Source organism: Typopeltis vanoorti, chromosome 18, assembly GCF_054136105.1.
Source record: "Typopeltis vanoorti isolate ZY-2024b chromosome 18, IOZ_Tvanoo_1.0, whole genome shotgun sequence".
Classification (NCBI taxonomy): Eukaryota; Metazoa; Arthropoda; class Arachnida; order Uropygi; family Thelyphonidae; genus Typopeltis; species Typopeltis vanoorti.
The window spans coordinates 88,321,764-88,338,526 of NC_143566.1; the positions used below are offsets into that span (position 1 = coordinate 88,321,764).

The window sequence follows — 16,763 nt, forward strand, 5'->3', positions numbered from 1 at the left end:
CTTGGGTTTGTTGGTCTACTTGTTATGTTGCTACAGAATGAAAATGTTTCCTCATCAAAGGACTTCATCGCTACCTGCGTTGTTCCACTGAGGATCTCGTCATCGCTGGCTGCTGTGAGCTATTGAGTATCGCAAGTTTTGTTTTCAGTTGGTGGTGTTTAGTCAACAAATATTACTGTACTTAAGTCGCTGAGTCTCCAAAACGTTATTGAAAAACGAAACTAAAACTCTTGACGTCTATAAGGAAGAGAAACATTGCAAAGGAATTCCACATTGCTTTCCGTAAAGTGTCCACACAAGTAATGCGAACGGGAGAAGGGTTAGAAGCTGGATGGAGTGCAAAAATGTTTAAAGCTCAAACCAGAAATATTTTGATCAATCTTCTGAAATGCCGTAATTCAGTAACGGATTGAGTAATAAGATTTCTTTGGTGAGGTATTATAACTGTGCAACTATAAGTTATTCACATCGTCTTCTGGACAATGCACAAGAAGAGTTGTTATACTAAGGAAACTCACCACATGATGAGTTTCTTGGTTAAACAACCACGTGATATCTCAAAAGGTGTCGCATCACGGTTGTTTAACCAAGAAACATGAACACAGAAATCAACGTTTAAGGAATTTTATTTATTTTATTCTTTCATTTACACATTCCGTAAGCCACTGTATTTTATTTTGCATTTTTACACGAATATGCTTTATTGGATTGCACAAAGCTTTTATTTGTTTTTTTTTTTAATGCTATCACTGCGACAAAGTAAAATAGCTTGAAAAGTGTTTGTTCTTTCACCTCAGTGTCATTTCATTTGCCAGCTGAACAAGATCATTTCCCTCGACAGGTTTCTTAGTTGTAGCCAAAACAACCTTCAAGTTCTCAAGCTGAACCACAATCTTCTGGTGGGGATTCCGCCCTACTCTGCTTTAAGTAGCGTGAGATGCCTCCACTTACAACACAACAGGATAACGCACTTACCAGACAGTCTCTTTGTGTCCCTAAAGAGGTAAGAACAGCTTCCTCTTCCACTTTCCATACTCTAAGTAAGACAAAAATGTGTTATGCCTTAGAAAAAATTTTATCATTTTTAAACTTAAAAACCCATGCACTTTTTCTGATGCAGGTCTAAGACTGGAATAGTTTATTCAAAGAATTTAGAACGCCATTTTGAACATTAATTTGTTCAAATGTTATACACCTGTTCGGAATTTAATTCGTGTTGTTTAATCTTTCCGATTTTAATTCAGTTGAGTGAGTTTTGAATTTGGGTGTGAGCGAGTAGAGTGTAAATAAATTAATAAATAAATAAAAAATATATTTACGAAAAATAAAAAAAGTCACTGGGTACGTGCATAAAAGATGTGTTTGTTGACGGGCGTTGTCCTGCTTTTTGGCTAATAGCTGCTTCATTGTAGCATGGGCGATTTCTAATAATTAAATTTGATACAAACAATTCAGTGGGTTTGTTCCCTCTTCTTCATTACACCACCAACAGGCTTCATTAATTCTACCTTCTACTTATTTCACGCGTTTTAATAAATTCATTTCGTATATTGTCGTTTCGAAGGTTGTTGAAGTGCTCGCTATTAAAAAAACTGTGTTCACACTATAGGACGCACTCAATTTCGTGCTATCTTTCATAGTCTAAATGCCTGTTGGACCACTGTGTCGACGACCACTAAATGCCTGTGGTCGTCGACACAGTGGTCCAACAAGGTATAAAATAATAAAGTAAACATTAAATTAAAAAGCTTTTTTTTTATGATTATGAGACAACATTCAAAATTTATAGAAACAAAAAATAATTGTTTTGACAAAATGATAGACACTGTAAAACACTAATATTAAAAAACATTACTAGTTTATTTTAAGATTTTCCAATATGTAATTTTTCGAGAAAACTGATTACGGAAACCAGGGGCTGCTCGTGCATAGGCACTGCGGAAACTACACACCAATTTTTCTCGATATATAAATATATTTATTAATTTATTTATATTTGCTTGTAATATTTAGTTTTATCATCAACAATCCTATACAGTTTTCTTATTTTGTGTAAAAAATAATAAAAATCCATCTTGTAGCACTTAGGAGGACGAAGGACGCTAGCAGCACTGTGTTTACCACAGTGTCATATTGCTACGCGCGCAAGCGTAGCAAGTAACTTCTGAAGTTCTCAAAGAAAATATATTCAGGATTCTGTATTCACATTCAAATCAAGAATGTAAAAGAGGCATAAAAGTATGTGCATGTATTTCCCACTAGAGAATCTTAAAAATTCTTGAACCTCGAACAAGGGAAAAAACTCTCTTTACGAGTGACGTCGTGTGAAGTCTCAATTCATATTTATTGTTATGTGATATCGCGCCATGATTATGTTGTCTTAATCATGCAGCGACATCTACAAAAATGCAGACTTTTTTATACTACTTAAAAGTACTTCCGATTAGCATAATTACATGGAATCAGCTCATAATAATAATTATTATTACATAAGTTATTTGTCTGTAGATGACAACTTCATTCACTTCTCCCATTTCAGCCTGGAAGAGTTCAACGCGTCCTTCAATCATTTGAGCCACGTGCCATCTTTCGATGTTTGTCCGAAGCTGAGAAAACTGTACCTTTCCAGGAATGTCATCAGAGACTCTGATCTCGTGAAGATCTCAAGGTGTGCAGGTCTGCACATCCTCCATCTAGCATTCAATAATATCAACCAGCTTCCGGATGGGTAAGTATCTTCACAAATTCTCTTCTGAGTTGTTTGGGAAATATGATTATGATCGAATGAATTTGGAACTTGTACTTAATAATGAGGGGATAGCTTTGTTACTTGTACATAAAAACATTCCTAAAAAAAAAAAATGACATTAAGTATATATTTTTTACCGATAAATGATAGCAGTCCAAAATTCCCGAAACTTATTCCCTTGAAAATTATTCTCTTCTTGCTTGCCTTCTTCACCACAAAAATTTCTTCCCAGTTTTGAAACTTCATGATGCTGTCTTCGGCATTGTGTTCAATCCTTTTCTGCGTTTAAATGTATGCATAAAGTCACAAATTGTTCACTTTGATTTCGGTTTTTGCAACGAAAGAAGTTATGGTGTACGAAACAAAATAAAGCATTTGAAAACGATAGAGCAAAATGCTGAATTTTTATTTGTTTATTTAAAAAAGAATCTTCTCTCCTTCCTGAACTGGCATGTGGATTGTGCGTGAGTTGGAAGTGAATGATCCAAATTTGAAAATGCTATAATTGGGACAATTATTTTGGAGAGAGATTCTGCAATCTTTTGAAGCATATTGATTGATACTTCAATTCAAGACATTAAAAAGAGCAAATAAGTAAGTAAATAAATAGCGCATGCATAAGATAACTCAACTTGTATCCTTTGGATGGAAAAGACCCCACATCCAATTCTAGTTTGGAAACGAAGCGATGAGATTATTTAACTCACCTTCTAGTGAAAGGAAGTTAACCAGTTTCATGATGGACGTGGCTGGATTTGTATTCCAGAAAACTTGAAAAATGCACTTAATGGAGGAAATGAACTTGGATGGATTGTGAAATGGAGTGGAGTGTGAGCGATAAATCCTAGTAAGTGGGAACCGGCTCCTTCACTTTTCACTAAACTTTGTTTTCTTGCCAAACTTGTTGTCCACTCGAAAGACTAAGTTTTTTTATTTCCGAATTCCAGCTAACCTGGAAACTGAGGTCTCGTCCATTATGATGGATGACACCTCAATCCAAGACCTGTTAACTCACCATCAGTTGAAAAAGTCTATGTAAATATTCCGGTTTCTTGTTAAGAATGTAACTGGTTCTTTTCAAGCCGAAAGCGTATGTCGCATCGTGTTTTCAGCTACGCTACAAAGGCTAGCATCAAGCGAGTCAGTTTTTGGACATTATAGATACATTTAAAAACAGTACTTTTAAAAGTGCTGTTTGTTTTTAAAAGTTTGCTTTTAAAAGTGCTCTTCATTTGAAGTTCGTTTATTTATTTATTGAATAATACCATTTCAAAAATGGAAATGTTTATATTTTATGTGTGTTCCACCCACTTGGGACTGTTGAGGTTGTTTATTTAGGTTTTTTTTTAATTTTTAATGACCATCTCACCCACGGTACAAGCAGAAAATCCTAGAAACAAAATGTGCGACTTTTTTTTTTTTTTTTTTCAAACCACTTTGAGCGTCTCATAAGTAAGATGATGATGATCTCACACAGGTTCATACACAGGTTTATGAATCATCTTCCATTAAAGGCATTCACCAACTGTTGGGTGGAGAGCCGTGTTGCCATATTAAATTTGGGTATGGTTGATTCAGCTGATTTGTTAAGTAAAATTTTGGGAAGTTCGATGTTCCTTTTTTTATTTATATATTTTTATTCTGCTCATTCCTCTTTAGCGATATACCGTATTGCATTCAAGTAGTCATTTTTATTACTTTTTTTTTTTTAATGCACGTAGTGAGAATTTAAAACATGATAATAATGTTTGATATTATCTTCCATATATTTTAATAAACATTGACACTAGATGGCGCTTCTGGCAGAACCATTGAGGATTGTTGCCTATGTCGTTTGGTACTAGTTAATGTAAAGGCACAAAATGTGACAAAATGTGGGGTCACATTCTCAGGAAACACATGATCGTTAAATGAGATATATATATATTAATGGGATAATTTAAAAAATATATGAAAGTTGAAATTTTGAAATTTCAAAAAAAAAAAAAAAAGGAATTACACCATAAATATGTTCCATGGTATAATTAATATCGTGGTGTAAACCACGGATATTTTGATCATGAAAATTCTTGATTGTGATTAAACTCAAAAGTTAAAAGGTGCGTGTGTATGTGTGTGTGTGTGTGGGGGGAATTAATTGCACGGATCATAATTATGAATTCAACATGAATAAGATATTTCTACCCGTATTGAATGCATTGCTCATTACCCGAGTTTTATTTCCACAGCTTCTTCAAAGCGCTGTCTTCTTTGCGAGAAGTCTCGTTGGCTGGAAATGCAATATCTCAACTTCCGGAGTCCCTACAACGTCTTCAAAATCTGGAGCTTCTGTATATCCACTCCAATGGACTGGAGACAATTCCCCGTCTGGTTTCAAATGGACATTTGAAGGTGAGTGAGATTTTTGTAGCTTGACTTAAAACAGGAATTGCACTTTAGTGAGCTTTTCTTGCGTGGCGCGAGTCCTTGGTGCAATCCCGAATACAGTGGTAAGATGTGTCGTACTGAATCTTTAAATTCTTTATCTGCCAATTCATGTCTCCTTTTGTTCTTTAAAATTTGGCACACCTGTTTGGGTTCTGTAAAATGATTTCCTAATTTAAACAACTCTTTTATGATAAACAAAGTTCTGGGGGTTTAGAGCTGTTCCTTTGCAAGAATGCTATAGCGAAAAGCTCCAATTTTGATTCTGTTTTCATTTCCATACTTGTTTTAATTTTGTATAGTATAAATTTAGAAGCAAATCTTTAACTTAAGTGTCATTGTTCAATCTGCTAGCATAGTGAAAACCCGTGAGAGTGTTAATGTGAGGATATTTCAATATGCACAGGTTTTGGATGTTGCGTGCAACAATCTTCAAAAGCTGGATGTGAACTCTCTGGCGACGCCATCTCTCGTTTACCTCGATTTATCGTCGAACTTTGACCTTGTCATCGAAAACGAAGACTTTAAAGCGCTATGGTAAGTCTTTTTTTTTTTTTTTTTTTTTGCCTTCTAAGATAGGTAAAAAGTTATCCAAACGAAAGCATTGTGTGTTTTAATGTCTACTAATGTCTATCCTTATGCTATCCATAGCTTTGGGAAGATAGAGTTTAGTGATATTTGTTATTCATGATTCTTATTTAAAGTTATTTCACTTTTAGATTATTGTTCCTCAAATAAGTTTGAGGGCATTATAAAGAAAAAAAATGAGAATCTCCTCGGTACTGAATTGATCTATTCATTACCGAGTTGAACAAACATTAGAAGTGCTTCTATACAGCTTAGAATTTAGCTGAATTGTGACACTTCATGTACTGAAATTTTGAACCATTGTTACATGCATGTGCAGAACACACTACGCATGTCCGATAACATTCAAGTCAATGACGTTGTGTTGACTAGAAATATACTGGAACCTTTTGTTTGACTTCAATGGGGACAAAATGGTGAGTGGAGAGAAATGCCAAATATCTACAGTTGCATTTTGAATTTTCTGAATAAATGCGTTCTATTGATAGATAGCGGGAAAATGTGTTAAAAAGGAAATGGAAGTTGTATTGTATTGATATTAACTGCATCCGATTAAAGGACTCGGATGTTTAGACTTTTTCTTGAGACAGAGACACCATTATACATAATACAATTCAGATAATAAAATGAGTGTCATTTTAGGATGCACGGTGCACTATACTGGGCAACATGAACTCTTTGTGTTGCTTTGATAATGTTCGTGTGTCGGGAGATGGTTGCTTTTTTTATTACCAGACAGGCAGGCAGAAACCTAAATTTAGTAGAAACTCTTATGATGGATTACTTTCTTTCTAACATGCGATTGTTAAGGTATTATTGAACAGAGAGAATTTTTGCTCTCTTTAGGTTTCTGCCTGGTCTCTGATGAGCACCAACAGTTCGAAACAACTATCAAGCCACTGAAATCTAATTAAAAAAAAAAAAAAACATACGGGCTTCTGGTCAGAGATATTCTTTAAGCAGCGCAAGCCAAGGCAACTCCTATTCCGAAGGTTTATTCTCAGCTGTAAGTAAAATTCCGAAACGTTTAAAAAATGCAGTTGGATCCACAATATCCTCCATTCTAATCCATATTTTTATCAAATTGAAGCATTTCAGATGCATAATTTAGTGGTTAAGTTATATTAATAATAATAATTATAATAATAGAGGATTTTGTTTTCTTTTTTTCTGTTCAGCAACCAGAGATGTGTGAACATCGTGGACATTAGCTGCACAGGCCGAGTGGGTCCGAACAGCGAATCGAAGAGGGTTGAATGCGACTCTACGTGTCCCTGGAGCATTGGATTTTCCGAAAGCCCTACAGGAACGTGCAGGTGAGATTCCTCACAGCTTTTAGAATTTTTGCGACTGACGTTTTGACAAAACGTTTGTGAAGATCTGTCAGTTTGTTTATAAGAAAATTTTCTGTTTATTCTCATGCAAATGGTAGACATTCCGACGGCTTCAAAAGTCAAACAAACTCTGAAAAAAAAAAAAAAAAATGAAATAAATAAACAGTGATTCTTAGAGAAATAGATTTTATGCTTTGTGAGGTGGTGTGATAAGGCAAATGCACAGAGTATTATTGTTCTCCGTAGGTTGTTCGTGTTTTCGGCAGATTCTAGCAACGTCATGCTTGCGTTGGTTCAACACGAAGATCCTGCACGTGTAGCTGCAGCAATCAACAAGTTGACTGAGATGATCAAAGGCCAAGATGAATACAAAGATCCAAACAATCTGGAAGCAGTAGCCTCTGGGTAAGTTATTAATTCCCAGATTAATTCTCCTTATTAATTCCCAAATTGTCTCTTCTCTCTTTCCCTATTTCAAAAAAAATAATAAATAAATAAAAAATAACCATAAGCAAAAACAGAACGAGAAACTGCCTCCCATTTAGTTCCCCTTCATAGGACGAAACCTTCATTCAAAACGAAACTTGCTTTCGTTCTTCCACTCCCGTTAACGAAATTTGCTTCTGAGAAGCAAAGATTTGCTTTTCATTCTCGCTGTCTTTGTAGGCTGGCCAAATCCGACATTCCTGGCTGCGACCTTTCCTTGACTTTCTGCCACATTTCTATTCCTACGGAAGACGCCAGTCGCTCGCTTCGCCTGGTCAGCCTAGGTTTTTCTGCTGCGAGTTGCATCGTCGTAAGTCAAGAAGGCAACAAAGTTCTCAGAGACGGAGGGAGGAGGTCACGAACGTCCTACGGAACATCCGCAAAGGTGAGTGAAATACGGAATTGAAGTTGAGTGGCTTTGCATCTCAATTGACGAAACCAGAATGTTCTCCTCTAATTTAAGGGGTTTTGGAATTCGTGAAACTTTAAATAACTCTAATTATAGGAAGCAAATCAGTAATTGTTTTTTTTTTCCTATTTGTGTTAGCAGGAATGTGTTTTATACCGTGAGAACGAGCATTTAGCGCCATCTAGGGACTGTTCTGTGAATGGTCAGGACTTTGAACTGTCCGAAGTGAGTCTGCATTCAACAGACAGGTTTCTTGTGATTGGAAGCGGAGCTCTTCTGAAGGCAATGGATGTGGCCGACGTGTTAGAAGAGCTACGAGCCAATAAAACGCCTGGTCAAATGGCAAAATCCTTGTCTCATCTAGCGGGTTCGGTTGGAAACAACTATCCGGAAACCGTAGCTGTTGTCAGATTCCGTCTGTGCGAAGTGCCTGTTGAGTTGCCTCCGCCAGTGAACTGTGCAACCGAGAAGAACGAAGAGGACACTTCGGATGACGGCGAGAAGTTCCGATGCTGGGAATTCATGTTGGAGCAGAACCACAAAATGCTCTTCACCAAGGAATTGGAGACGATTCACCGATCCTTTTTGAGTCCTCATCCCACACAGCATTCGCATCTTCGTGTCAGACCGCCACTACAGCGATCAGCAGTCAAAGGACACACGTAGTTGCATGGAACCAGTTCGGAAGTTTTGCTTCCTTGTCATCGAGCGACTCCTCGATGGACCGAGAAGAGCACGGCGAAGGAAGAGGGGTGTGCTCATCGTCGACTTTGTTTTCCATGTTCGCTGCAGATTGCCCTCCGTCATTTCAACTCCAACTTGTTTCAAATCGACATAAGAATAAGAGACTTGAGAGTTGGTAAATTTAAATCCCAGAACGAGCCACTGTTGGGATTCTTACTATATGCTAAAAATCAACACGAGCTCTCGTGTTTGAACATCCCTCGTTGTACATTCAGCAGAAATAAAAGTTTATTAAATCTCTCTTTCGACACTCAGTCTGTTTGGCCAACACGGTGTCTTATCACAGAAGAATACCAGACTGGGAACTCTCTTTTCATCGTTTCTTTCCATTACATGTGTAGCAAAATTATGGTTTGTAAACAAATATGCCAACGGGATTTGGGGGATTTCATTCAACAGTGATTTCGAATTGTGTTGTGGCAACCTAGGAGAGATGAAGTTAAAATTTTTATTTTACTCACCAAAATTCCTTGCATCAACAATAACTGCAATGAAATTCACGTGGTGATGCGTAGCCAAAGGTGCTCCTGGAATCGATCTACTTTTCTTAAGTATTTCGTGAAACAGTTTAAATTCCCAATAAACCACCAGTATTTGCAAGCTTTCCACTTCACTAAACTAAACTAAAGAGAGAGATGCTGCTTCTTGAAGGACAACATTGAAACCTTATTGTCCTTAATAACTTAACAATGGAAGTGTGATTTAATATAAAATAATATTACCCAATAAATACTATCTAGTAATAACATTTGGATAATTTAATACTAAATAATATAAACATTTATTAATTCATTCGCACTTGACAGAATTTACATTAAATGGTGACACATCGAACATAATCCTGTTTAAAGATTTCGTTGCAAATCACATCAGAAATGCTTCTTCAATGTTCAGATTTGAATCCACTAAAGTGACTCTTTCCAGTTCTGCTTTTTTTGCATCATTCAAGTAGTGGTGACGCCTATTGGAAACATGACGGATGAAATGAATAGAAAGGGTCAATTGCATTCTCATTATTGATGTCTTCTTCAGTCTAATGAAAAATCACTTTTCAAACCTCCTGTCGTAGTGCACGTGATCCCCGTCGGTTGTCACCTGCAAATACCTGCGAGAATCCTTCTGTTTCTGCTGGTACTGCGCCTTGCGCCTCTGCATCCTGTACACGATGGTAATCAGAGCGATGATGAGCACGCACAAGATAATCGATGCCAAGATCATGACGGCTTTCGATCCTCCAGACTTGGTACATTTCATATCCTGACGAGCGACTTCCGCAAGCACTTTCCCTCGGAGAGAGTCGGGCTTGTTGCATCTGCAAAAGAAATCCATTCTCTGATCACACCAAAAAAAGTAAAAAACACGCGATGCATCTAAATAAAAACAGCCCATCAGTTTGAGGTTTGTCTCACATACTATAATTGATAGCGCGTTCTATTTTAAATCACACAACGATTTCAGATACAGTTTCGGATCTAAAGACCTTCTTCACAAATATACGCTCAATAGCTATTTCCTAACAGAACATGGTAAGCACACGAAGTGTATGAATAGAATAAAAGACGACTTATTAGCATATTACGAGGTGAAAGGACACTCTTACTGAGACTTATGGTTCCTCACAGAAATCACAAAGACAAGAGTCACAAAAAAAAAACGGAATCTTTAACAAAGAATATTAGAGTCTTGATCACGTGTGGTGCACATTTGTATCATATTTCTTACTGCTCCTGGTGACTTTTGCAATGGTATAGATGAGAAATTGCAGGCCGTAAATCGTGATTTCTAAGCTTCACGCCTTCCTTCCTGTTAGGGCTTCCAAATGAGTACATAACCAACGATTAGTTTCTTAAAAGAAACCAGTTGTTGTTAGCCTTTTAAAATAGGATAAGATATGTGAGATCTCAACAGTTTCCATAATTGTTGAATTGGTCTCTAAGCAACCTGAATAAGAATATTCTTTTAACTAAGAAGTAAACGGATAAGAATTCTACTGAGGTATGGTGGAGTAACAAAATCCGTGTGCCTATATTCCGATGTGATTTTTTTATGATGACCTCACCCATGAAATGTCATAGGATCACAATGCCATGTGTGGGTGAATCTATTGATATATTTCTTAGAGTTGAAAGTTGTACTCGGTGGGAAAAAACTATGGCGATGGTTCTCTGTCTGTTATCATGGCGACTGTTTCCTGAGCAGACCCACACCCGATCAAATGCGCTAAAAATGCTAAGTACAGAACTTTTTTAAGCCTTTCTATGGCCCGTAGACAGAGGCACGTGATGCCATACTACGAGTTTAGTATGGCATCACGTAGTATAGATTTAGGGTTTCTGAACCTCACTGCTGTTCACTGATTAAGTAATTGGCCTCTTAGTGAAGTTCACTTTTAATGATGTCCTCCATTTTAAAGAGGATTAACGATAATAGGTGGATAGTTTGATGGCAGACTTTTATCTCCATTTTTTTTTGGTAGTGGAAGGGGGATTGGGTCGAATATAACTTACTTTTCCATGCTATGAAATAATGCTAGCTTTGGGTAAGATAGTGTGGACACGAGACAAAATGGATAAACGTTCCTGAGCACAACCTTTAAATACAAGAGAAGAAGATACCATCCATTAAGCCCTGAAGAGTGATATGTAGCATATTTAAAATTCTTCAGCATGCACCATGCGCTATCTAGCAATCAAGCTACATAACCACTTTAACGATAAATCCTCGATATACATTATCTATCAATAATTGTCAGCACACCCCTGTTATTTGAAGTTGTGGAACATTCCAGGTTTGTTAATAACATAAAGTCCGGTGTACAGATAGTAGGAAGCAGTTGAATACAAGTGGTATGGCAACAAGACGTGAACTCAGTGACTTCGAGAGAGGTGTTATCGCGGTCTGTCACACTGGTGACATGTCCACATGTGCCAGTGCTGCTCGCTGGAGCATCCTAAATCAACTATTGGCGATGTGATCAATAAATGGAGGCGTTCTGGCATCACTAGTGCAGGAAAACACCCAGGGCAGCTGCAAAAAATGACTGACAACGACAGGAAGGTGTTAAATCGGGTGGTACGCAAAAAATCGGCTACTGACGGCACAGACCATCCTTGATGAGTTCCAGAGAGCCAGTAACACCGTGATGAGCACTAATACTTTACGAAAAGAACTCTATTTATTTGGTTTCCACGGAAGAGCAGCGGCACAAAAGCCGAACATCACAACAACGAAAGGCAGCTCGCCTGGTCTGGAGCAAAGAGCGTGTGAACTAGACAATTGACCAGTGGAAAACGGTATACTCTGGAGCGATGAATCAAGGTTCTTCTGTTTCCAGTCTGATGGCAGGGTGTGTGTGTGTGTGTGTAGAGGCAGCCTGGTGGCTTGTTACCACAGTGTGTTGTACCCACAGTAATGTTTAGTGGTGGAAGAGTAATGATGTGGAATGCATTCAGCTGGTTTGGAGTGGGATCACTGGTCGTTATCCGTGGTTTCATGAAGGCAGCTCAGTACTTTGATATTTTGGATAATCAGGTGCTACCTACACTGTAGAGTTTCTATGCGACGAACTCGTGTTACTATGAAGACGACAATGCCCCATGTCACAAAGCTACAGTTGTTATGGAAAGGTTTGAAGAGATGAATGTTAAACGACTGTCTTGGTCTGCTCAGAGTCCTGATCTCAACCCCACTGAACGCCTGTGGAACGAACTGGAGCGGCGATTTAGGTTGAGAGCAGCACTTCCTCGATCTGTCGTCGCCGAACTCAGTGCTGCTTTGATTTAGTAATAGAAACAAATGCCTTCTCTCTGCCGCGCATTTGGTGGAAAGCCTCCCTCAAAGGCTGCAGAAGGTGATCAAAGCCAAAGGTGGACATACCCAATATTAGGGTTCGTCTGCTGGTATCACTTGTAATTGCTAAAGTTTCCGGACAATTATTGGCAGATAGTGTATAACGATATAGAAGAGGTGTCAGTTCTTCAGTGTGTTTACACCTCCGAATAAAAAAATTAGAATAATCAAAGAAAATATGTTGGATGATTTTCAATTCTGATTTATTGCATAGAAAATAGTATTACCAAATATGAATTAGCATAATCTAATCTGCATACTCTGTACGTAGATTTATATATGGATTATATACCCATGTAAACACATAAAAATGTAATATATATTATAAGAAAACTGTTATTTGAAAACATTCACAAAACTATAATAATTTTTAACGTGGTTCAAAATATTAGACTATTCCTGATTTTTCCCATTGGTTTAGAGGAGAGCATAGAAATAGCATATATTTCAGTAGCTGCGGGACTCACTCGTGTTGAGAGGAATCGTTTGCGCGTGGATTTCAGTGGATTTGCTAAGCATGGTCGAACGAGTCACGTATCGGAAGCTAAGTTTCGTATCGTGTCTCTACACAAAGAAGGCTAAACTCAACAGTTTATAGCTAAGGAATTGAAATATTCTCAAGCAACTATGAGTAGAGTATTGAGATAGTATTCTAATAATTAGAGTTTTCAAAATAATCGCTGCAATAGCGGTCGAAAAGTAATAACTCCATCAAGAAATGAGAGGAGATTGAAGAATATCGTGGAGAAAAAACGTTTCCGAAGTGCAAGGTATTTTCAATGGAGATGGAAAGAACTAGGTGTGAATGTATCTAAATCTACGACGTTGAGACGACTTCACATGGGTTTTAAATCATGTGTGCCTGAGACGAAGTCGCTTATGACTTCCAAGAATGGCGTCTTAAGCAAGAAGCATTTGAAAAAGAATGCATGAAACGTTTGGTGAAATTTGGTATGGGCTTATGTGACCGCAAGGGTCCAGGTAGGCTGTATATTGTGTGTACGAATGAATCAATTCCAAAGTGTACCAAGAAATTTTTGAGCACTTTATGTTACCGGCATCAGAAGATTTATGTGGTAGTGATTTCCTTTTTAGTAAGATTCAGCTTCTTGTCACGCTTCCAAGAGCCACTGCTAGATGACTCGAAGAAAGGCAAATCAATATAATTAATTCTTTGGCCGGCGAACTAACCAGATTTAAACCCAATTGAGAATTTGTGGAGAATTGTGAAGAAACGTCCTCAAGAAGTTGTCCCAAGAGACAGAAATGAACTTGTTTCCAGCTAAAAACCGAAGTTTTGTCAGGTAGCAAAGCATGATGGTATTCTATCTGTGATATATACTGATACAATAAAATTGCAGTAATGGTTAATGAAATTTTTTTACTGCATTAGTTAATGGTTTCAAACAGGCTGCATTTGTCGGAAAATTATTTCATGATAGCGCATGATGGCCGAAAACATTCAACAGGTTACACTCCTTAAGACAAACTCGGAAACATACGAGTGGTGCCTGAAGAATTACAGTTTAGCTTCGATAGGAAGTTCGAACAATTTTTTTTTCCGAACTTCCTATCGAAGTTCGAAAGTTGGAAGTTCGAAAGTTCAAAGATATTTAGATTCTTGTTCTTGGCAGAACAAGAATCTAAATATCCCCATTCTGTCACCTTCAACACAATTTTCTTCTTGTGGTTTTCGCCTACTGTTTGAAAATATATGCAAAAATCTCGTGTTTGAACTGAGCAGATATTAGCTTCTGACCTAAGTTTCATTAAAAAAAAAAAAAAAAAAGCCTCCCATGCAAAGTGCGCGTTTCTGAAACAATACTCAAACCATTTATGATAGAAATTTTCGATTAGATAAAGCAAATTGAGTGGGAACATTGCGATAGTGGAGAAATAATCTTCTTCGGCAATTTTTGCTGCACATCTTTTGTAAATATCACGCGAAAAACTTAATAATAAAAATTTTGGGGATTGGTAAGGATAAATTTACCGTTCCATGAAAACCGCTTAACAGTATAATGTTACATACGGATTAGTCCTGCTTATACAATTTTTTTTTACACGGAACTCAACAATTAATCATAAGTTGATTTATGATACATCAAAAAATAAAGAACTATTTTAGGTATATTTTCGTAAATTTTAATTTTCAAAAATTACATTGATATAATCGGGTCCAGGATACAATTTCAGAATTTATTTGTTCGTTTCCGGGAAGATCTGAAGGGGCCCGAACGGAAAACGACGTACATTCATACTTATATGTACCATTCTGTACCATTCGTTGTTCGTTTAAACTCTTATCTCATATTTTTGGACATCTTTTAGGCGCCTTTTCTTCTGCGGCGCCTGTGTATATTGCACACTTCGCACACGCCACTAGCCGGGCCTGCATACATGCATGCGCTATTCTTCGAAGCTGCCATTTTTCAATGAAAGAAAACTGGCAAATGGCGCGGTCTATGATTTTTGACAAAATTTACTTCTCAATTACGAAAACTACAACTTCGAAATGAATGCAAAAGAGGCAGATCTTTGCAGTAAAACTGTAGATTATGGCACCTAATAGTCAGTCAAAATTCTTTTGATTCCGACGTGATACGTTATAATTACATGACAGTGTTACTATGCCAAAAATAGCCATTTTGGAATCTGAAGATAATATTCGCTTCAGCCAGGGGAGATGCAGCGAGAAGAAGCACAGCCCTGAGGGTCTGCCTATAACATGCCTAAACTGCAACCACATCGTGGATTCCTAAGAGGAAAGTCAATGTGTATTCTATAACTGCATATTGTAGTAAATGATTATCGAAATCTTATAATGCTTTCATATGACAAGTTTTCGAATTTGTAGCCTTCAACGAGTGATCTTTTTCTTTTTTAAAATTAAGCTGATATTTTTAAATTAAAACATTAAATCACTAAAACAGGTTTTTTTTTCCTGATTTTCTGGGATATCGGTGATAATTAAAGAACAAATGATAATTAGAGAAACAAATGCTGGGGGGGGGGGGAGCTTTAGCCAGTCTTAAAAATTAAAACCGATTTACAAAAGATAACAAAACCGTGCTGGTGGCAAGACTCGCATTCATCATTCAAATCGCGTGAAGGATTTATTACTTTTTTTATTTATTTGGAAACAGAGAAGGATGCATGTACGTTTGAAAAACATGAGACTGAATCGTAGAGAATACCAACGCTATGTCAGGTTGGAATTTCAATTCCAGCAGCGTAACGAGAGAAGGGACACTTTTTAGGGTGATTTTGGCAAATTGGATGATGAATTGGGGGAGGGGGGGGGGAATCTCAGTGACCAGCGGAAAAAGCAGTTTTCGTCGGGGAGTGATTAATTTCATGTCGCGTGACCTTTATAACGAGTGAAAAAGTTGTATTCAAGCTCCACCAGGAAGGCTCTGAAAATTCGTACCTGAATTTTAATTCCGTATTTTAACAGAATCCATTACATGACGGACAATGTGGTATAAATCGCCATTTATTTATTCGTATGGGGTTACCCCCTTTCTCCCCCGTCCCTTTTGAGGAAGACATTGTGTGTGTGTGTGTATTATGAGTCCGCGCGGTTAGCCTAGTGGCTGTGCGCTTCGCAACCATATACCTGGGTAGTGGCGCACCTAGGGAAGGGACCCTGGCCCCTCCAAAAGAAAAACGAAATAAACACTAGAAAATTTTCCAAAAATCTTTTCCTAATTAAAATTTATTTATTTTTTTTATTTATGTCGTGTCTTCTATTTCTATACTACTTATCATGTATTGGCGATCACTGCAGATGCTCAGTCATAGGTCGTATGCAATGCGTAGTATGCATTCGTAAATCGTCTACTCAACTCGGTCCCCCCCCTCCCAAGATTAAATCCTCAGTGCGTCACTGTGCCCGAGGAAGGAGTGTCTTAGGTTCGATTCCCGTCGACAATGTGAGGACCTTCCTCAGCCATAGCCAAGTTACCCGGTCTTGGGCGCGGGCAACAGGGTTTTTCCCACAGTTTAGCTGGAGTTTTTTCATCCTGCAAGCAGGCAAACCGGCCCCGTGAACACACACGGACTACAGTCATGAATACCTCCAATAGGGATACATCAGAAGAGTGGCGTGCCGGCTGCATTATTTAGCCGCGACTCCTCATTATGAGGAAACCCAACCCGTCTGAATCAGATGAAAAGG

General features: G+C 37.7%; 2 protein-coding genes across 3 annotated transcripts in view; one reads left to right on the forward strand and one right to left on the reverse strand.

The window, feature by feature from the left end:
• The first annotated feature begins 1,645 nt into the window (after positions 1-1,645).
• On the forward strand, positions 1,646-8,656 carry LOC150096910 (protein phosphatase PHLPP-like protein). Its single transcript, XM_090408093.1, has 5 exons — positions 1,646-1,713; positions 6,940-7,077; positions 7,342-7,500; positions 7,762-7,966; positions 8,132-8,656. The coding sequence occupies exons 1-5, from the start codon at positions 1,646-1,648 to the stop codon at positions 8,654-8,656; spliced, it is 1,095 nt and encodes a 364-aa protein (XP_090264219.1).
• Positions 8,657-9,465: 809 nt separating this feature from the next.
• The window catches only part of LOC150096911 (uncharacterized), a 29,191-nt gene continuing 21,893 nt past the window's right edge, over positions 9,466-16,763 (reverse strand). For both annotated transcript variants that reach the window (XM_090408238.1, XM_090408239.1), the window contains one exon: positions 9,466-10,046. In XM_090408238.1, coding sequence (XP_090264364.1) covers positions 9,779-10,046 — 268 coding nt within the window. In that variant the 3' untranslated portion in view covers positions 9,466-9,778. The remainder of the gene's footprint in view (positions 10,047-16,763) is intronic.